Consider the following 22536-nt stretch of genomic DNA (forward strand, 5'->3'; position numbering starts at 1 on the left):
GTTAGTGTACAATCTGATATTTATCTTAGCACTCCCAGTTTCATAAATGATATTTCTCCCATCCAAATATTAACCAGGCCCGACCTTGCTTGGCTTCCAAGATCAGACGAGACTGGGCTTGCTCAGGGTGGTATGGCCGTAGACCATAAATAATATTTCTTGTCAACAAGGTGCATGCTAATTCTAGACAATGAAATGTCAATTTCAATTTAATTCAGTTAAAACTTGAGTATTATACAAGTAATACTTGAGTATTTTAGAAGCTGAAAAAAAACTGAAAATCTAATTTAAATAACTTGTATCATATACCAATAATAGGTCATAGGGTAAGATTTATTTTTATACTGAAAGAGCAAAAAGAAAATTCAGTGCTGCTTTATATTTTGGTCTACTTAACAAACAGTTCCTTTAGTACTAAATAAGCTTCAATGAATTTCTTAGATGGTCAAGCCATGAAAATGACAATGCATTCACAAGGAGCATTATATTCTGCTTTTATTGAGCTCACTATGGGCAAGAATAACTAGCTAGCTATGCAAGATAAATTAGAGGTATTAGATTTTGAAAGTTATGCATGTTTCAAAGAGACACTATTAGTTCATTTAGAAAAAAGGGAAAAATCTTTATTGAGCCTACCAGGATTTCTATTTCTTGATATACCTCAGCTTCTTCTTCAGTAACTCCAAGCAAACTCCTTACTATCTGGTTCAGACTTCAGCTATACTCATACTTAGCCAGAAGATGTTCTACATAAATGAATCTTCTAGATAACTCATCTTTATCCCATTATGCAAAACATTTTATATTTTAGTCATTTTATAGATATTTTCTAAAAGACTTTACTTATTTCCCTGCTTTAAAAAAAACGTAGTTGAAACTTAATTTAACCATTTCCTACAGACTTAGTCAAAACATGAGCATGAATTTTATTGTACAGTGGTACTGCTACACTTTTATCTTATGTTTTCTCACCTCTGCTTGGTGCCACTAGTGCGTTCTTGATGTTTCTGATGCCTAAATAAGAATCTGAGTATAACATATACGCTCCTAAGCATAAAAGGCCTGGAGACTTTTGACATCTGGCTAATTTGAGGTCTTCTTCTCTTCCTCTTTGCACCTCTCCAAGGCTGGTTTTCAAATGATTGAAGTGAGTATAAGAAAATCACAGCAAAATAGGCTGCTGACACTAACAAGGGAGTTCTAAAGAACTCTGGGAGGTGTAAAAGGGTTATATGACTATGATTACATTATATGAAAGCAATGTGTGTTTTGCCTGTATTTGTATATGATAAATGAATGTCAGTCAAACTATGAATCTGAGTTTACATCTATAGGGGTGCTCAGAAGTAGTCAGAGTACAAAGATACAACTTTGGCTATTTATGCGGCTAACACAACAAGACTTCTGAAAAGCACAGAGAATTCTCAAAACCATCAGAAATATTCATAAATCCCACAGTACATATTTTAGAATTACAGAAAATCCAGATTCTGCTCTCTCCACATATAAGTTGAACACATCACAAAATTACCCAACTTTTTTTCACTTTGTTAATTGAGCATTAGTAACAGACTAGTTTTTAAAAAAAAATTCTGCCTAAATAAACTAATGACTTGCTTTTCTCTACCAAATAAGTTCGTATCACTCAAGTTTTAGAGAAATTATTCTAAGCCATCAAAGATTAGGTGCTTACATAATAGAGAACTCAGTCTTCTTGGCTGCAACAGATTCTTACTGCTCTGAATTAATTTTATCAGGGAAAAAATGTGAGGTGGCACCTGAGTAACTAATAAAAAGCTATTTTACTTTTAATTTTTCCTACTACAGATGAGAATAAAAAAGACATTTAAAAGATTAGCCCTATTAATCTACTTGGCTTAAATAAATTAAAATTACCACTTCATTTCTGCTAGCTGGTAATGTCAAAAACTATTGATTTAAATAAAGCAATAAATAAGGAAGAAAATAAAGAAGCACAAAATATCTCAGGAAAAGAAACTTATCCTATGAAACTTATTTATTTTCCCCACATACAAATCAAAGCTACCCAGTTAACATATCTATAGTATCTTGCAGCTGAGGATATATAACAGAAATTACTGAAATAAAACTATTCAAGATGACAAAAATTTTCTGGTGGCATCTGTAACTAACTATACATCATAAGGTATATATAACCACTCTAATAATGGAGTCATGAAATAAAGTCTTATTCACTCTTTTGATCTTAGACAAAATAAATCACTCTGTTCCCCTATCTGTAAAATGAGGTGAGTTGGAACACTGCGAAAATTTATTATTGGTAAAATGATTCTATTCTTCAGGTAAATTTGATATAAAAATTAAGTACTTGATTCATACCTTGTTTTAATTCCAAACCTTCAGGTTGCTTGTTCTCTCTCAAGGATGAAGTAGAATCTATACAGGTATCTTGCCTGAAGAAGAAAATATATAAAATCAATTTTTAAAACAATATTCAATTATATAACATTTATTTACTGCCCACGTTCCCAGAATTAAGTTAGGCATATGGGAAGACACACTAAATTCTTCTACACCCCCAAGGTACCATTTTTGCACACTCTGGAATCTCAGAAACATATACACAAGTGACAGAAACAGCATATACAAACGATTATAAATTTAAGCAGTATACTTCTTTGTAAAACGAAGGGGCAAATCTGAAAGGAACACGGAAATAACTTTTTCTCCCTTCCAATACTCAGCAGGGTAGCTGATGGGAGAAATCACAACTCACAGCAGTATCCAATACTTTTTCAAATTCAACTGTTAAATTTAATGGGCATTTTTGCATTCAAATTACTTTATATTCATACAATTTCATACCTCAAATGCTTTGATGCCTACAGTATGTAGAAAATACATATTTTTATGTAATGTACATATATAATCAAAGTAAATGGATTAAATGTAAGATCATGCAAAAAAGTTTCAATTCACTATGTTCTGCAATAGAGCTGCAAACTAATAGTCTTTCTTAAACAGCATTATACCATCTTAATATTGGTATTACAAACACTTTCAGAAGGAAAAAGTCAAGCAATTAATTGTACCCACAACCAGTATCATACTGAATGGGAAAAAGTTGAAAGCATTCCCACTAAGAACTGGAACAAGACAAGGATGCCCACTGTCAGGAGAATGAAATTAAGAGTATCCAAATCGGCAAAGAGGAAGTCAAACTATCGATTTTTGCTGACAATACGATCTTATATCTAGAAAATCCCAAAGATTCCAAGAGACTCCTGAAATTAATAAATAAATGCAGCAAAGTCTCAGGTTACAAAATCAATGCACACAAATCAGTAGCACTCCTATACACATTCCTAAACAGTCAAGCTGAGAGTCAAATCAAAGACTCAATACCATTCACAATAGCTATATAAAAAAAAATACCTAGGAATATACTTAACCAAGGAGGTGAAAGATCTCTACAAAGAGAACTACGAAACACTGAGGAAATAAAATTGCTGATGATACAAACAAATGGAAAAACATATCATACTCATGGATTGGTAGAATCAACATTGTTAAAATGTCTATACTTCCCAAAGTGATTTATAGATTCAATGCAATCCCCATCAAAATACCTAAGTTGTTTTTCACAGATCTAAAAAAATAAACCTATGCTTCATTTGGAACCAACAAAGAGCCCAAGTAGCCAAAGCAATCTTAAGCAAAGGGAACAAATCTGGAGGTATCCCATTACCAAACTTCAAACTATATTACAAGGCCATAGTAACCAAAACAGCATGGTACTGGCACAAAAATAAAGATATAGACCAATGGAAAAGAACAGAAAACCCAGACATGAAACCATCCATATTCAGCCAACTGATCTTTGACAAAGCAGATAACAACACACACTGAGAAAAGAAGCCCTATTCAATAAATGGTGCTGGGACAACTGGATGGTCACATGCAGAATGAAACAGGTTCCATCTCTCTCACCACTCACAAAAATTAATTCAGGATGGATAAAAGACTTAAATGTAAGGCATGAAACCATAAGAATTCTAGAAGAAAATGCTGGGAAACTCTTCTAGAGAACAGTCTAGGCAAAGAATTTATGAAGAAGACCCCAGTGGCAATCACAGCAATGACAAAAACAAATATATGGGACTTGATTAAATTATAAGGTTTCTTCCGCACAGCCAAGGAAATAATCAACAGAGCAAACAGACAACCTACAGAACAGGAGAAAATATTCACAAGCTATACATCCTATAAAGGACTAATAACCAAAATCTACAAAGTACTCAAGCAAATCAGCAACAAAAAAAAATCAAACAACCCTGTTAAAAAGTGGGCAAAAGATATGAACAGAAGGCTTTCAAAAGAAGATAGACAAATGGCCAATAAACAGATGAAAAAATGCTCAACATTTCTAACAATCACAGAAATGTAAATTAAAACCACAATGAGACATCACCTTACCCCATTTAGAATGGCTTTTATTAAAAAGTTCAAAAACAACAGATGCTAGTGTGGATTCAGAGAGAAAGGAATGCTCATACACTGTTGGTGGGACTGAAAATTAGTACAACCTCTATGGAAAACAGTATGGAGATTCCTCAAAGAACTAAAAGACCTATCATTCGATCCAGCAACGCCACTATTGGGTATTTACCCAAAGGAAAAGAAGTCATTTTATTAAGAAGACACAGGCACTCGAATGTTTATTGCAGCGCAATTCACAATTGCAGAGATGTGAAATCAACCTCAGTGCCCTTCAATTCATGAATGCATTAACAAAATGTGTTATGTGTACACCATGGAGTACTACCTAGCCACGAAGAAGTATGATTTAATGCCTTTTGCAACAATCTGGTTGTAACTGGAGATCATTCTCCTAAGTGAAGTATCTAAAGAATGGAAAAACAAACACCACATGTACTCGCTATTAAATTGGATGTAACTGATGAACACACATGTGCACAGAGGGAACTATAACTCAACTGAAATCAATCAGGAGGTAGAGGGATGGTGGGGATGGCCAAAAACCTACGTAACAGGTACAATGAACACTATTCTTGGTGATGGGCACACTTATAACCCTGACTCAAGCATTACAAAGGAAATCCTTATAACCTGAAACACTTGTACCCCCATAATACTTTGAAATAAAATTAACTAATTAATTAAAGTTAAATAATGCTTCTCACTCCCTGTTAGTCAAGCCCACTGTCCCCTACTGCTACCCACATCTGAAAGAGAAGCTCCAGCTTAATAAACTCAAGGTTTCCTTGGAAGAGAACTTCCTATGAAAATACATTACAGAAAACACGTTATTTTTCAGGTTCATGATTAGTCTATTTTAAGGCATGTGGGTAGGTGTTCATCTAATTTATCAAAGTGTCTTGAAAAATAAAGGATACAGCTTTAGTAAATTAGTCAGCCAGAAATAAGAGTACTGTTTTAACTGTGATTAATTAAAATTATTGTTAATCATTTAATAACCTAAATTACATTGATGTTGGCAGAACAGGTAACCCTGATTTAGGCTAAGAAATCTAGAATGCACCCAGGTTGGGGTTTTATTTTTATTTTGTGTTTTAATTCTTTTGTGAAATGGGGATGATTGCTAGTTAACTACTATTTAACTAGTAGGGGAAAAGAGACAGAAAAATAAAGAAAACAAAGAAACACACACACAGAAAACAAATTAATTATAAATATTCAAATGAGATATGTGTGACCATTTAATTCAAAATAGGTTATCTATTACCTTTTGAGAATTTTTTTTTTTTCTTTTTTTGGGAGACAGGGTCTCGCTCTACTGCCCAGGCTGGAGTGCAGTGGCGCAATCATAGCTGACTGCAATCTCCAACTCCTGGGCTCAAGCAATCCTCCTGCCTCAACCTCCAAAGTAGCCAGGACTACAGGCACACCCAGTTAATTTTTAAAAAATATTTTTTAGAGATGAGGTCTCACTATAATGCCCAGGCTGGTCTTGAACTCTTGGCCTCAAGTGATCCTCCTGTCTCAGCCTCCCAAAGTACTGGAAATGCAGGCATGAGCCACCATACCTGGGCTTCTGAGAATTTTTACATACATCTTAAGGCTAACATACTAGAAATATTTAGGAAATTTCCTGCTCACAAAATGACTTCTATCCAGTGAACAGCAACACATCCCTCAAGTAACGAAAGGATTTAAAAAAAGACTTGTGATCATTTCTTTGAGAAGTTTACAATATTCTTTCCAGTCAGCATATTCGGCAGTTATGTTTGCTTTGTATTAAAACTTCACTAATACAAGCACAAAGTCAGAGATTACAAAATTGTTTAACTTTGGTATTAATTATGACATCCAAGAGATTATAATTAAAATAGATGACAGCGTTTTATACTTCTAATGTCACCTACTCAGATTTTATTCTTTCACCAGAATGACTGGCAGATCCCAAGGAGGATATCAACAATTCTCCTTGGCAATCCAGGGACAGATTAAATGCCAATCTACCACATTAAGAGCCATGTAAGGAATAAAGTTAAAATGTGCTACCTCTAGCCTTCCAGTTAAATTAGGTTTTTCCTACTGGGAGCATTAGTCTATTTCCAAGTATCTTCCTTTAGAGAAAATGTTTGCTTTTATACATCCTTGAATGGCATTTAGCTCTTCTTCTAAACACATATATCTAAGTTTACAAAAAAATGACTTCAAAATAATATAATATCACCAATAAAAGGAAGATGGACATATATAATACTCTAAGGAAGACACAACTTCATATATAATGTTCTAGCTGAGAATGTTAACCTATATTATGAGGAATCACCAGACAAACCCAAAATGGAAATGAGTAATGTTCTATTAAGGGGGGTTCAATGTCAATGTTATAAAAGACAAAGGCCATGGAAATATTCCAGGTTAAAGGAGGCTAAAGAGCCAAGACAATTAAGTGTTATAACTGACCTGAGACTGCCGAACTGGCAGGGAAAATTTTATCAAGGACATTATTGAGTCAAAAGACAAACTGAAATACTGATGGGGTATGGGATAAAAGTATTGTATCAATGTTAAATTTACTGATGTTGATATTACGTTATGGTTATATAACAGAACATCACTATCAATTGGAAAAACACAATGTAGCATTTAGGAGAAATATGTCATGATGTATGTAACTTGGCCTCAAAGTTTCATAAAAAAAAGTACACCCACATGTCTAAAGAGAAGGTATGCAAATGAGATAGAATGTTAATAACAGGTAAATTTAAATAAAGAATATATGGATGTTTCTTGTAGTATTCTTATTTTTGCAACATTATAATAAGTCTGAAAGTATTTATAAATAAATTTTTAAATTAATAATGCAACAAAAACTGCCTTCCCTGTTAAAGCCCCTTAAAGCCCCTTTAAGTAAAACCAGACCCCTCTAGAAAGACTATCTGCTGTTATAAATAATTTATTTTAGTGCCCAAAGTGAACTTTTATAACAGAACTTCAGACAGTATGTACAGTACACCACCCTGTGGCAGAAAAGTGAAAAGCTAGATGCTTTTACATCTGTTATTATCTGAAGTTTAAAACAAAATCTCAGAAAAGTTTTCAATAGTATGAAATTTTGAAATCTATACTAATTTTTCCAAGATGTACTTTACAACTAAAATTATCATATAGATTTGGAGTTCTCTAATTCAACTTAAAGATCTCCATTAACTAGCATGAAAGGCAAGATATTTACAAAAAAGAAAATGTGTTAAATTGTAAGAAACCTGCAATGTGTACATATGTCTTTTTATTTTTAGTTTTATGAAAATAAAAATTTTGTCTACTCTCAGATGATAAGACATACCAGGTGACAGAATTTACTAAAGCAACTCCAATTAACATTTAAATAATATTTAAGTATTCTATCAAATACTTTAAAACTATATAAGAATTTTATAACTGTAGAGAGAGGAGTGAGATAAGGGAGGGAATACACTGCCAAAGCCAGTTTGAATTAAGAATTTTGCATTGATCTTTGTGTCCCTTTCTATTTAAACAAAAGAAAAAGGCTGTTTTTATTTTTCTAATTCCCTCTATCTGCAATGCTCCTTCTATAAAGCAGCTTAATTTACAAGTTTGGCCTTGAATCATAAGAGTCCTATACCTATCACTGGGGTTTAAGTTCTCAAACCATTATCAGTCCAACCTTCTTTTACTCCCAAAAGTTATCTACTCTCAATCCTTTCTTACAACTCAATGATTTTTTTTTTAATTAGAGTAATATACTGGGAGAAATCTGTGGAACTTAATAACCACACATGTGAATTCCTAAAAGCTTAAAATATATTTCTAAATGGAGAGGGGAAAGGCAATTTCTTGTCCCAATGAAAAACACTGGGAAGGTACCGCAACAGAAGGATAAACAAGACCAAACCAGTCTGATTCTTCATTTTGGCAAAAGTCAGCTGACAGAGAATCAGGCAGAACAAAAGTTATAACCCTGGATTATCTCTATACTCTTGGGAGTAAAAACAGAAGCTGAATGAATCCAGCCTATCTTCCCATGCCATTCTACTATTACAAGAGACAGGAAAAAACAAAAAAAAAAAAACAAAAAAAACCCAGGCTGGGCGCGGTGGCTCACGCCTGTAATCCTAGCACTCTGGGAGGCCGAGGTGGGCGGATCATTTGAGCTCAGGAGTTCGAGACCAGCCTGAGCAAGAGCGAGACCCCATCTCTACTAAAAATAGAAAGAAATTATATAGACAGCTAAATATATATATAGAAAAAAATTAGCCGGGCATGGTGGCGCATGCCTGTAGTCCCAGCTACTCGGGAGGCTGAGGCAGGAGGATCGCTTGAGCCCAGGAGTTTGAGGTTGCTGTGAGCTAGGCTGACGCCACGGCACTCATTCTAGCCTGGGCAACAGAGTGAGACTCTGTCAAAAAAAAAAAAAAAAAAAAAACCAGAATAACCAAAACAACTTTGAAAAAGAACAAAGTTAGAGAATCTGTATTACCATATTACAATAATTATTTCAATAATCAGGACACTGTAGTATTGAGGAAAGGATAAACATAAAGGAAGAGATTAAGAATTCAGAAATAGACCCACACGTATACCATCAATTCAATTTCAACAAAGGTACAAAGGCAATTTAATGGAGAAAAAATAACTTTTGAAAAAATGATGTTAATACAAATAAATATCTAAATGGATGAGATTTTCAATTCATACCTTGTACCATATCAAATATTAACTTAAAATGGATCAGAGATCTAAATATGTAAACCTATAAAACTTCCAGAAGACACCAGAAAAAACTTTGTGATCTGGTTAAAAAAAGAACCATGAACTATAAATAAAAATCATTGGTAAGATGAATTTCACCAAAATTAAAAACGTATGTTCCAATAAGATACCATTTTTTACCTAACAGATGAACAAAGATCAAAATGTTAAGTAGCACCATCCTGGCTAAAATATATGAAAACAGTCCACATGGCTGGGGAGTACAAATTGATGTAAATTCTGTATAAGTCAATTATGACAATATCGATTAAAATTACAAATGTTGAAATTGCTGATCCAACAATTAACTTCTAGGTATTTATCCTACATATATCTCACAGAAAAATAAGATTACTTATATATAAATATATTCATATAATTTGTAGTAACAAAAAATAGTAAATAAATGAAGTATCCATTGATAGACCACTTATATTCTGCTACATCAAACAATGGAAGCCTTATATGTATTGGATAGGACAAAGTCCAAGAGAAATACATTTTTATATGGAAAAAATAAATGGAAAAAGGTATAGAATGGTTTGCACATTATGCTACCATATGTGTGAAAAGAAAATATATATACTTATACATTTGTTAATGTATGGCATATCTCTGGGAAGATGCACAAGAACTGGTTTACTGTGGTTGTCTATAGGAAGAAAGAACAGGGTATAGCGAAAGGAGAGACTTGTTCTCATTACATCCTTTTAAAACTTTTTGTACTATGTGTATATATTTACCATTCAAATAAATAAGCTATTAAATAACAAACACTAAATACATGAAGACAAACACTCACTCTGGTATAAGTATAACATTTCTTTTTTTTTTTTGAGACAGAGTGTCACTTTGTTGCCCTGGCTAGAGTGAGTGCCGTGGCATCAGCCTCGCTCACAGCAACCTCAAACTCCTGGGCTTAAGCGATCCTACTGCCTCAGCCTCCCGAGTAGCTGGGACTACAGGCATGCGCCACTATGCCCGGCTAATTTTTATATTTTTAGTTGGCCAGATAATTTCTTTCTATTTTTAGTAGAGACGGGGTCTCGCTCTTGCTCAGGCTGGTCTCGAACTCCTGACCTTGAGCGATCCACCCGCCTCGGCCTCCCAGAGTGCTAGGATTACAGGTGTGAGCCACCGCACCCGGCCTAAGTATAACATTTCTGAATAAAAGATACACAAGAAAATGTTAACAGCGGTTACCTTTGAAGCAAGGGACCTTAATTTGGGTCCACAGACCATCTCCACCCCACCTCCATCCCATCACTACCAGGTCTGTAGACCAAATTCAGGTGGTCTGTGAACTTGCATTATATATGTATTTCCAAGGCTGCTTTTACAAATTACCACAAACATGATGGCTTAAAACAAATTTATTCTCTCCCAATTCTGGAGGCCAGAAGTCTGAAATCATTAGCACTAAGCCAAAAATCAATATATTGGCAGGGTCACACTCCCTCCAGATGGTCTAGGGAAGACTACATTTCCCAGGCTCATGGTCACTTCCTCCATTTCCAAAGCCAACATGTTTCTTTGACTCTGCTTCTCTACGCTATTATCATATAGTCTTCTCAAAGACTATGCCAAATCTCCTTCCACCTCCCTCATAGAAGGAAGGATACATGCAAGTGATTCCATTTAGGGCCCACTCAGATAATCCAGGAAAATCTCCCATCTCAACATCCTACTTTTATCTGCATAGTCCCTTTTGCCATATAAACTAACATTCACAGATTTAAGGGATCAGGATGTGGATATCTTTTGGGAACTTTAGCCTACCACAGATTGGGAAAAATTACATCTGTATTTTCACTAAAATCTAACTAAAATTAAGCATTTCTCTTTTTTTCTAGGAATACACAGCGCACAGCAGAAATTAAGCATTTCTTTAGGTATTAACAATATTTGTGAGTCTGTCACCAATAAAAATCACAGATATTTTCACAAAATATAGCTGTTGCAGATATCCAAACTATTGTTTATGTAATACTTATTTCATTTTAAAATTATAGAAGTTATTAGAACCAGTGCTAGAACGTTACCATGTTCATAATAAGTATATATATATTACTATATAGCAAATTTTTAAGTATTGTTAACCATTTCAATATGATTGATTTCCTTTGTGATTCTATTTAATCCGTGAATTTTTTTTAAAAGTATTATTTTGGCCAAGTACAATGGCTCATGCCTGTAATCCCAGCACTTTGGGAGGCTGAGGCGGGAGGATCACTTGAGGAAGGAGTTCAAGACCAGCCCAGGCAACAATAGCAAAGCCCCTTCTCAGCCAGGAGCAGTGGCTCACGCCTGTAATCCTAACACTCAGGGAGGCCGAGGTGGGAGGATCACTTGACTTCAGGAGTTGGAGAACAACCTAAACAAGAGTGAGACCCTGTGTGTACCAAAGATAGAAAAAAATTAGCCAGGTGTGGTGGCCTGTGCCTACAATCCCAGCTACTCAGGAGGCTAAGGCAGGAGGATCACTTGAGCCCAGGAGTTTAAGATTGCAGTGAGCTATGATCACACCACTGCACTCTATTCTGGGTGACAGAGCAAGACTCTGTCAAAAAAAAAACCCTTCTCTACAAAAAATTTTTTAAAAAATCAGCCGATATGGTGGTGCACACCTATATTCCCAGGTACTAGGGAGGCTGAAGCACAAGGATCACTTGAGCCTAGGAGTTCAAGGCTACAGTGAGCTATGGTGATGCCACTACACTTTAGCCTGGGTAACACAGTGACAAGATCCTCTCTCCAAAAAAAAAAAAAAAAAACCAAGGCATTATTTGTGAAAAAGGATCCATAGGCTTTTACTAGACTTCTAAAAAAGGGTCCTTGGCACAAAAAGGTTTAGAAATATAGACCACTTTAGAGAAAGAACAAGTGTAGGAGGAGGATGGCATGAGATGAGCAGGTGAAGTAGAAAGGTCTTTATTTTTATTTTAAACCTTTGTATAATGTTTGAATTTATATGTATATAAACATATATGTATATATATATAAAATACACATACCCTTTTGCTTTTTTTTTTTTAAATCAACAGGGTTATCTTCAGCTTCATATTTTTCCTTATTGTGCTAGGCTAAGTAATAGTCCCCCAAATTTCAATCCCCAGAACCTGTGAATGTTAGCTTATACAGATGGCAAAAGGGACTTTGTGGGTATGATTAAGTTAAGGATTTTGAGGTGGGGAGATTATCTTGCATTATCCTTGTGAGCCCAATGTAATCACAGCAGTCATTATAAGGATATAAGAGGAGTCAGAGCAGAGGAAAAGACAGTGTCACCAGAACCAGAGACCAAAGTGATATGCTTTGAAGATAAAAAAAAAAGGGGGGGGGCCACAAGCCAAAGAATAAAGGCAGCAACTAGAAGCTGAAAAGAGCAAGGAAATGGATTCTTCCTCAAAGCTTCCTGAAGTAACCAGCCCTGCTGACACCTTGATTGTAGCCCAATAATACTGATTTTAACTACTGACCTCCACAATTATAAGAGAATAAATTTGTATTGTTTTAAGCCACTAAGCATGTGGCATTTTGTTATAACAGCAATAAAAACCTAATACAATAAAAAAATTAAATAATTTCCAGCTTACATGAAAATTCACAGGATATAGGAACAAATCAAACAACAACATAAAGAAGCAATAGGATAAAGCCAGAAGGTGAGATATTCCATAGGACAACTTACCTGGTTTCTTTAAGAAGTTAAATTATTAATAAAAAGAAAACAATAGGAAAGTTAGTTGCTAGTTATGTTAAGTATTATAAAGATATTATGATCATGTAGGAAAATGTCTTTATTTTCCAGAAATTCAAAAAAATATTTAGAATTACGATATCTGTAATTTACTGATAATAGACGAAAACAGACAAAGCAAATATGGAAAATTATAATTAATATAATATTATATATTACTATTTTATATTACTTATTATATTGTAATATGTATTTATAATTATAAAATTATAATAATTATAATAAAAATTACAATTGTTAGATCTAGATGATAGGTATATGGTAATTCATTATATTATACTATTCTTTCTACTTTTCTATATGCTTGATATTTTTCATAATAAAAAGCAAAAAAAAAAACAAAACAAAAAAACCTTCATACAGTGAAATCCCTTTTATCTGAGACAGGAACTATTATTTTCCTAAAATTTTTTTTTATTAACACAGGGAAATACTTTTAAAAGTTACATATATAATTTTAAGCATTTCGGTTTAACCTAAAACATAGAAATGCATATTTAAGTCACCAATATTTGGATATGGGGCCACGGCCCCACCTGTAATACAAATCATGGAATAGAGTTCCATATCATACTCACACAAACCACTGTCCACATTTCTAGTTTTGCCTTAGTTAAAACGAAAAAAATCTGAGTGCAAAAAAACCATTTATATTTATACAATGTCCCCTAGATCTTTTATTGTTTCCCTACAGCTAATGGACCATAGATAGCTCTTGGCCACTTAAGAGTTTGCCCAAAGCATTCAACTTAATCAACTACTCTTTTCTATTAATGTTTCACCTGTTTATATATTTAACTAAATTATACAATTATGATAATTGCACTGGAAACAAACAGGAATGATTCTTGGTAAGCAGACAGTTCAAATGGTAGGAGAAGTGCACATGTGTATTAGTGAACAGTCCTTAACAAGCAATTCACATCAGTGAATTTATTTTTCAAATGAAATGGAAAGGACAATTAATACAATGAATCAGTTAAATGATAAAGGGAAACTTCAATTTAAAAAAAAAAAGGAATGGAGAAAGAGTATAAAAATGGAAAAATACCTGCTAATCATCTAACCCAGTGCTTGAGCAGCAGGATGAGGCAGTAAATTGACTGATGGAAAAATGACAATTAAATGACAGTTAAAAAATTGACAGTTAAAAAATTAAGTTTCTGTAATACAAAGAATACATAAATTTTTTTGTGTAGAGACAGCTACAAAACCAGAAAACAATGCTTCCTAAGTCCCTCAAAATTCTCCACAAGGAAACAGTTGCAGATCATACTGCTTGATTGAAATGAAGATCCCATCTGTAGCCTTTAAGCAGCTCACTCTCTCCCATTCTAAAAAATGTTATAGAGATTCTGAAAAGGTACCTATCTGCTTCCCATTTAAAAGTAACTAGGTCAAGATTTGCTTCAAAGTAATCAGATTTGGAAAAGTTGGGAGGAGAGGATTTAAAATAATATGGAAGAGGTGCTAAATATGCAAGGGTTCATTGTACTTTTTTTTGTATGTTAAAATTTTTCCATAATAAAGTTAAACAAATAAGTAACTTAGGTGTATAACAACCCCATACATTCCAGACTGGTTATGAGTTGACTAAATCACAGGTCAATTTCTCAAGCGTATAATTCCCAATAAGCTTAGATCTCAGGTCTACCTGAGGCTTTTTTTTTCATCCAATGATAAAAATACTTCTTAGTAGACTTATGCTGACCACTAATACAGTTCTCTGGAGCACTATAAATTTTACTCAAACACTTTGCATTAAAATTTAATAACAGCAGTTTATGAAGGACTCTTTTTTTTCCCAAAAAGTTCAGTTTGTTGACACTTACTGAGAGAGTTTAGCATTTGGCTGAATACCTCTGAAAGTTATTACGCATACATATTCAAGGAATATATGTTAGTTGAATTGAAACAAATCAAACTCTTAACATTCTAATGACAGATGAGCTGAACCCACTGGACAGCTCCAACTCATCAAAAAGTACATGGACGTTTTTCCCTTATTAAAAACGAAAGGTGGTGAGTAACTGTGTTATAGCTCAATAGAAAAACTAACAGCAGCTGCTAATCTCTGGCTTTCAATTGGGCTATATAATTGGATGGGCTGTGTAACTCTATATACACATGAAAGTTTATTAAACTAATAAACAAGAGTTCTACCACATACCACTGCTAGAGTTCAGCAAGAGTGGTCATACAACCCTAGTTGCTTCTCTCAATAATAAAACTGATCAAGCCTGAAGAATAGCCCAGTAGTTTTCAAGAATAAAACATCTTACTGCAAAGCCGTCATTAAACCCCCTACATTTATGCACTATGTTCTTCTTTCAGTTAATCTTCTCTAAAGTGCCTACCCTGACTAAAAACAGTAGTATACAAGAAACTATGCCAGTTTTGAAGAGTGGAACAACTTGTGGGCTATTTAAGAAACAAACCTATTACAATGTACTAACATCCACTAACAAGTAACCAGTACACTTTAAGTAGTAACTAATAACTAGATGACAAAAACTAGCTCTTTTTAACCATTTTATATTTTAAGAATACCCACTTATTCTATTTTAAACAAAAGCATTCACATTTCAGATTTTCAAAACAGACAACAGAGATTTAAAAATAATTCCTATCAAAGGACCATTCACTTTACAAAACAATTCTCTGTAGATTTTATTAGATATTTCCATATTTTAGTAAAAACGAAATGGTTCAATTTATATGTACTGCCTAAATCTAAGGCCTATGTAGGAGTATCTTATTTTTTTAAAAGTTAATCATTCAAAATTAGAATTTGATAACTAATTTAGAACACACCCATCCTATGCTTAATAAAGTAGCAGTGGCTAGGAACAATAGCTTCAGAACATTCATCCAGAACCTACTTCATAATATAACTTGTTTTGAGAACCTAGATTCTTTTACAACTGTGATATCATTGCAACACCACTTCTCCTCTATAGGATAATGCAGCTTCATTTACACTTAAATCTCCATCAGTATCACTCAATAAAAGCATATTCATTTAAAATTCATAAAAAGATATTTAGAGAGCAATTCTAAAACATTGCTAAGATTTCCCTGAAGTATTTATTACTCTATTCTTTATATATAAAATCTCAACCCTGATTATTTTATTGTACTATTCAAGACTTAAATTTCATTATAAACACATTCTTTAGAGCATAATCATCTAACATATATAGGCCAAACTAATATTTGTTCTCATTTTTAGTGCTATTTTAACTACAATAAAGTCTTTCTATCCAGCCCAAATGGAAACAGCACTTGTAATTCCAGGTCTCCATATGACTTTACTTAAAATTGTTGTTGTTGCTATTAAGCAATTTATCTTAATCTGTAACTTTTACAAATCTTATTACGATTCTAAATAGTTTTAAAACAGTAGAAAATTATATATGATAAAGTTTTTAGACTATCTGAAATACAAATTTGCTCATTTGCTTTCCTAAGGTGACATTCTTCACCTTTTTTTATTTTTTAAATTTTTATGGATATATAATGTTAACAGCTGTACATATTTATGGAGTACATGTGATATTTTGATATAAGCATACAATGTGTAATGATCAAATCTAGGTAACCAGGATATCCATTACCACAAACATTAATCATTTCTTTGTGCTGAGAACATCCCAAATCTTCTCTTCTAGCTATTTTGAAATAAAAAATAAATTATTGTTAACTATAGTCACCCTACTGTGCCATTGAACACTAGAACTTATTCCTTCTATCTGTTTTTGTACCCATTAACCAACCCCTCATCCCTCCCCATTACCCCTGCCTTCCTGGTAACCACCATTCTGTTCACTACCTCCATGAGATCAATTTTCTCACCTTTTTAAAAAATGAAGATATTTAGACACTATGGATGTTGCATCTTCAAAGTTCCTAAATCTTATGCCCATGAAAACCATTATAAGTTAACACTCATTACGTTTCAAAGTAACATGCTGTCAAAAATTTCTTTTAACTACTGTTTTCTTGTTATTTTTAGTAGTAAAAAAGAGTTATTTTAATGTAAGATCAGAGTAAACATATGATCTTTTAAACAGCAGTAGACATCAGAGAGGTTTGGAAAGAAAAACGTATATTTCAAAGCTAATCTTAGAGGAGAAATATAATTTGAATATACTGTACCTTAAAATCTCTAATGGGTTATAAAAAAATTAACATATATATGGTATATTAAATACCTACCATACACATACACGATAAAAGAGCATAGGTTGCCCATTAAAACATATAATTTTCACATATTTTTAATAACAGATTGCCCTAACTAGACACATTTGAAATTATTTTTTCATTAAAAAAATAAAGGTGTATATCTCAGTTGATAACAAGGATAAACTCTAATGAATACTACACATTTGGTGCCTTAAAACAACATATTTATTCTCATACAGTTCTGGAGGTCCTAAGTCCAAAAAACGTCTTAGGGAACTAGAATCAAGGTGTAGGTAGTACTGTATTCCTTGAAAATCTATTCCTTGTCTTTTCCAGCTTTTAAAAGGCTACCTACATTCCTTGGCTTGCGATTCCTTCCTCCACTTTCAAAGTATGTTATTCCACCCTCTGTTTCAATCATCCCATCTATTTCTGTTTGACCTTCTTATTCCCTCATATAAGGATCCTTATTATACTGGTCCCACCTTGATAATCTAGGATAATCTTTCTTTTTTTTTTTTTTTTTTTTTGAGACAGAGTCTCACTCTGTTGCCCAGGCTAGAGTGAGTGCCGTGGCGTCAGCCTAGCTCACAGCAACCTCAAACTCCTGAGCTCAAGCGATCCTCCTGTCTCAGCCTCCCGAGTAGCTGGGACTACAGGCATGCGCCACCATGCCCGGCTAATTTTTTCTATATATATTTTTAGCTGTCCATATAATTTCTTTCTATTTTTAGTAGAGGTGGGGTCTCGCTCTTGCTCAGGCTGGTCTCGAACTCCTGAGCTCAAAGGATCCGCCCACCTCGGCCTCCCAGAGTGCTAGGATTACAGGCGTGAGCCACCGCGCCCGGCCTTAGGATAATCTTTCAATCTTAAAATCCTTAATATACCCCTAAAGTCCCTTCTGTTTTTTACATGTACATACTTCAGCAAATTAACATATAAATTAACATATTCACAAATATTGGGAATTAGGACTTGGATATCTCTAGGGGAGGTCATTAGTCTATCACATGCATTCTAGGTGATCTTTTTTGTAAATTCCTTGAAATTTCCTACATAGATGGTCATGTCTGCTGCAAACAGGGACAGTTTCATTTTTTCCTTTCTAAACTATATGTCTCTGTATTTCTTTTTCTTGCCTTATTGCACCTGTGCATATAATAATTCCAGTCGGCCAGGCACGGTGGCTCACGCCTATAATCCTAGCACTCTGGGAGGCCGAGGTGGGTGGATCGTTTGAGCTCAGGAGTTCGAGACCAGCCTGAGCAAGAGCGAGACCCCATCTCTACTAAAAATAGAAAGAAATTATATGGACAGCTAAAAATATATATATAGAAAAAATTAGCCGGGCATGATGGTGCATGCCTGTAGTCCCAGCTACTCGGGAGGCTGAGACAGGAGGATCGCTTGAGCCCAGGAGTTTGAGGTTGCTGTGAGCTAGGCTGACGCCACAGCACTCACTCTAGCCTGGGCAACAGAGTGAGACTCTGTCTCAAAAAAAAAAAAAAAAAATTCCAGTCTATTTTCTAACATAAGTAGTGAGAGTAGATATTCTTGCCTTGTTCCTATCTTAGGAAGAAAGTATTCAGGCCTTCACAACTAAGTATATTATCTCTATGCTTTTGTTTTTTAAAGTTTACTTTATTGTTCTTTTTTCCTACCTTCTTGAATTATATAGAGTCATGAACCATATAACGACATTTTTAATGATGGACCACTATATGACAGTGATTCATGGAGCTGAAAAATTCCTATCACTGAGTAACATCTTGATGATCCTGACCCTGTGCAGGCCAAGGCTAATGTGCATGTCTGTGTGTTAGTATTTAACAAAAAAGTTCAAAAACTGAAAAAAAAATTCTAAGAACAAAAAAGCTTATAGAATAAGGATACAAAGAAAAAATATTTTTGTACAGCTGAACAATGTGTCTGTATTTTAAGCTAAGTGATATTATAAAAGAGTCAAAAAGTTAAAAAATTAAAAGTTTATTAAAAAAGTTATAGTAAGGTAAGGCTAATTTATTATTAAAGAAAAAATTTTTCTATAAATGTACTGTAGATGAAGTGTACAGTGTTTATAGAGTAGTAGTGTATAGTAATATCTTGGGCCTTCTCATTCACTCACCACTTATTCACTGATTCACCCAGAGCAACTTCCAGTCCTGCAAGCTCCATTCATAGTAAACGCCCTATACAGATGTACCATTTTTTAATTTTTTTTACTGTACCTTTTGTATGTTTAGATATGTTTACACAAATACTACCATTGTGTTACAACTGTTTATGGTACTCAGTATAACATTCTGTACAGGTTTGTAGCCCAGGAGCAACAGGCTATACCATACAGGTTAGGTATCTAGTAGGCTATATAGGTTAAGCATCCCTAATCCAAAAATCTGAAATTCCAAATGTTCCAAAATCCAAAACTTTTTGAGCAGCATTGACATGAGGCCACTAGTGGAAAATTCTATACCTGACCTCATGTGAGAAGTGCACAAAATTACTAAAAATATGGTATAAAATTACCTCAAGGCTATGTGTATAAGGAGTATATGAAACATAAGTGAGTTTCATGTTTAGACTTGAGTCCCATCCCCAAGGTATCATTAGGCATATGCAAATATTCCAAAATCCGAAAACACATCTGGTCCCAAGCATTTCGGATAAGGGATACTCAATCTGTACTGTCTAGGTTTGTGTAAGTACAGTCTATGATGTTTGCACAATGATGAAATCACATAACCACACATTTCTCATAACGTATCCCCATCATTAAGCTACACATGACCGTATTTTCCTCAGATGGGTTTATGGGTATATAATCTCTGGATTCCCGCCTATCTGCATCTTTTTTACTTCCAAGAGATGAATGGTTTCTTGACCAACTATAGAAGCTTGGGTTGCAACTTCATTTGTATACAGATGGTAGTCAACTGTTTTATAGTTTCTGGTATTGCAGATTAAAAAAATATGATCCTTTTCCTTCTTAGATGAGGTGTTTGTTCCATCTGGAAGGCTGTTAGATTTTTCCCTTTATAAAAAAGATTTGCTTCAATATACTTTTTTCCCTACAATCCTGCCTGGAACTCAATGAGCACTTTCAATTTGAAGACTTAAATCTTTTTTTTACGTCAGGAAAATTTTCTTATATTTATTGAATCATTACCTCTCTCCTTATGTTTCATTTTCTCTTTCTAGGATTCCTGTTTATCATATACAAGAATGCTGGAGCTTTCTAGCTTATTTGAATTTTTCTCTCATAATTTCCATCTTTTAATATTTTTGCTTTGGGTACTTATTCCTCCAGGCAATTAATTTGGGTCTCAATGGTTACAATCTCCTGCTCTGATTACCTTACAGAATTTAGTTAGAAAATCAAGTGTTTTAGCCCAAGAATGTTTCTTTATGCTGCACTTGATTTTCCACAAGAGCTCATTTTTTTCCTGCAAGTGTTCATCTTATTTCTCTAAGAGCTTGATTTAGCTTGGCATGTGCTTTGTTTCTTTCAAGTAATCTTCTCTCTAGACATTAGGGTCCTTTAAAGATGTTATATAAGTATGCATGCACGTGTGTATGTACTTATTTATAGTGAATTCCTTGGAGCTCAGGTTTAGTAGCTGCCCCAAAAGTGGCAAAAAGAAAAGCAGTCTCTGCCTCCATAGGTCTGGAATGTAAAAGTAGATTGCTTTTTTTTTTTTGAGACATCTGCTCTCCAATTTTCTCAGGCTCTCTCAGTTTCAAAGACAGGTAATGCCTGGCCCATTTAACTCTATCTTCAACTCATAAAGGTGAAAGAGTCTAGGCATGTTCACACAAGATACATGTTGACTTCTCCCTTTCTATTCCCCAGCTTCCTCCACTCCCCCAGCAGAGCTCCCAGATCTCAGCAGACCAAGTTTTCCTCAAGATCCACTACTTCATGATTATCTCCTTAGGCTCTCCAATACAAGTCAAGAGGTACCTATCCAGCCCCAGAGGAAACACCCTTTACTGGTTATCTTTGCCAGGATGCTCAAAGAGCACAAATCTTACTGGCACCTAAAATACCAAAATCCACCTGATTTGGTATAACAGATACACTATGGTTAGTAGTGAACGGAAAAAAGAGCAACCTTCAAGTTTCCATCTTCCCTAAATCCCTTCCTCTGACTTTGGAGAAATGTATACTGCATCTTTGCTTGAAATCTGTATACAAGGAAGTCTTTCACAGGTGTCTTCCCACAACATTATTTGAAAATCACTACATTTAGCAATATCTCCTCAAATACTGTGATTTGAGGCTGAGAATGTCTCCTAATTTCATCCAAGATAATTTGTTTCTGTTTCTTGTCCTCCTTGTTGCTTTTCAATGAATTCTAAGAGCAAAATTGCTGTTTATTCTGTCATTTTTAAACCGTAAGTCCTATTCCATTATTTTAGAAACCAATCTCAACATTAAATGCAACTCCTTTATAACCTGGTCTTTTAGTCAAATGACTTGTTACATTTTCTCTTTATCCTTAAGAATCTAAAATTTTAGCAGGACATCTTCACCAAGTAATCAAACTTTGCATATAAATAGTGAGAAACTTGACATCATGCGTCTCCTAATGTGACTCAATGAACACAGTGATCACATAGTTTATGTCTATTATCCTGGCTCTTGATTTGTAAAAACAAATTATGTGGTCACCCAGTCTATAAGTATTTTTGCCAAGAAATGTTTAAATTGAACCTATTCTAGCTCTAGAACAAACTTCCAATTTATAGGAAATATAAAGGATTATGAACCAGTTACGCAATGCCCAGAGGAATCAATAAGCCATATCCCAAGTGTGAAACTTTCCAGATCCCCAATCCCCAAATCCTTTGTTAAAAGGATTTGTTCTGTAAAATTTGGATTCAGTCAAAAGACTGCACTCCAGGATCCAGAAGGCCACATTTGGCCCCAAGGCCGAAGGTTCCCTACCCCCAGTAGGAAACATAACAATCAAATGAAACATATGAACTCTGACTAGATCCTGCATCGGAATCAATCTGCTAACTAATTAAAATAAATATGCCATAAAAGATATTTCTTGAATATGTTATTAAAAAAATTATAGGAGGCTGTAAAAATTGTCAGAATCAAATGGAGTCCCTAATGTTAAGAAAACACAGACAACTAGAGATGGAGAAGGCCATGAAGAGAGGGTTCTCATGTTTGTACGCCTGATAATGAAAAAGACTGCACAAAAACTACAACCTTGCACAAAGTTCATCACACCCTTACACAAAAAATACTTCTGCAAGGACATCTACCTAGCAACTGTCTGTCTAACCTTGGACTGGTGTTGTCCTCATTATTGCTATTTGGTACT

General features: G+C 34.3%; 1 protein-coding gene across 1 annotated transcript in view; it reads right to left on the reverse strand.

Annotated features, from left to right (window-relative positions):
* Positions 1-22536, reverse strand: part of CAAP1 (caspase activity and apoptosis inhibitor 1) — a 57871-nt gene that overhangs the window by 20847 nt on the left and 14488 nt on the right. The window contains exon 5 of the mRNA XM_069474313.1: positions 2362-2435. Coding sequence (XP_069330414.1) covers positions 2362-2435 — 74 coding nt within the window. The remainder of the gene's footprint in view (positions 1-2361; positions 2436-22536) is intronic.

This window comes from Eulemur rufifrons, chromosome 7 (genome assembly GCF_041146395.1).
Source record: "Eulemur rufifrons isolate Redbay chromosome 7, OSU_ERuf_1, whole genome shotgun sequence".
NCBI lineage: Eukaryota > Metazoa > Chordata > Mammalia > Primates > Lemuridae > Eulemur > Eulemur rufifrons.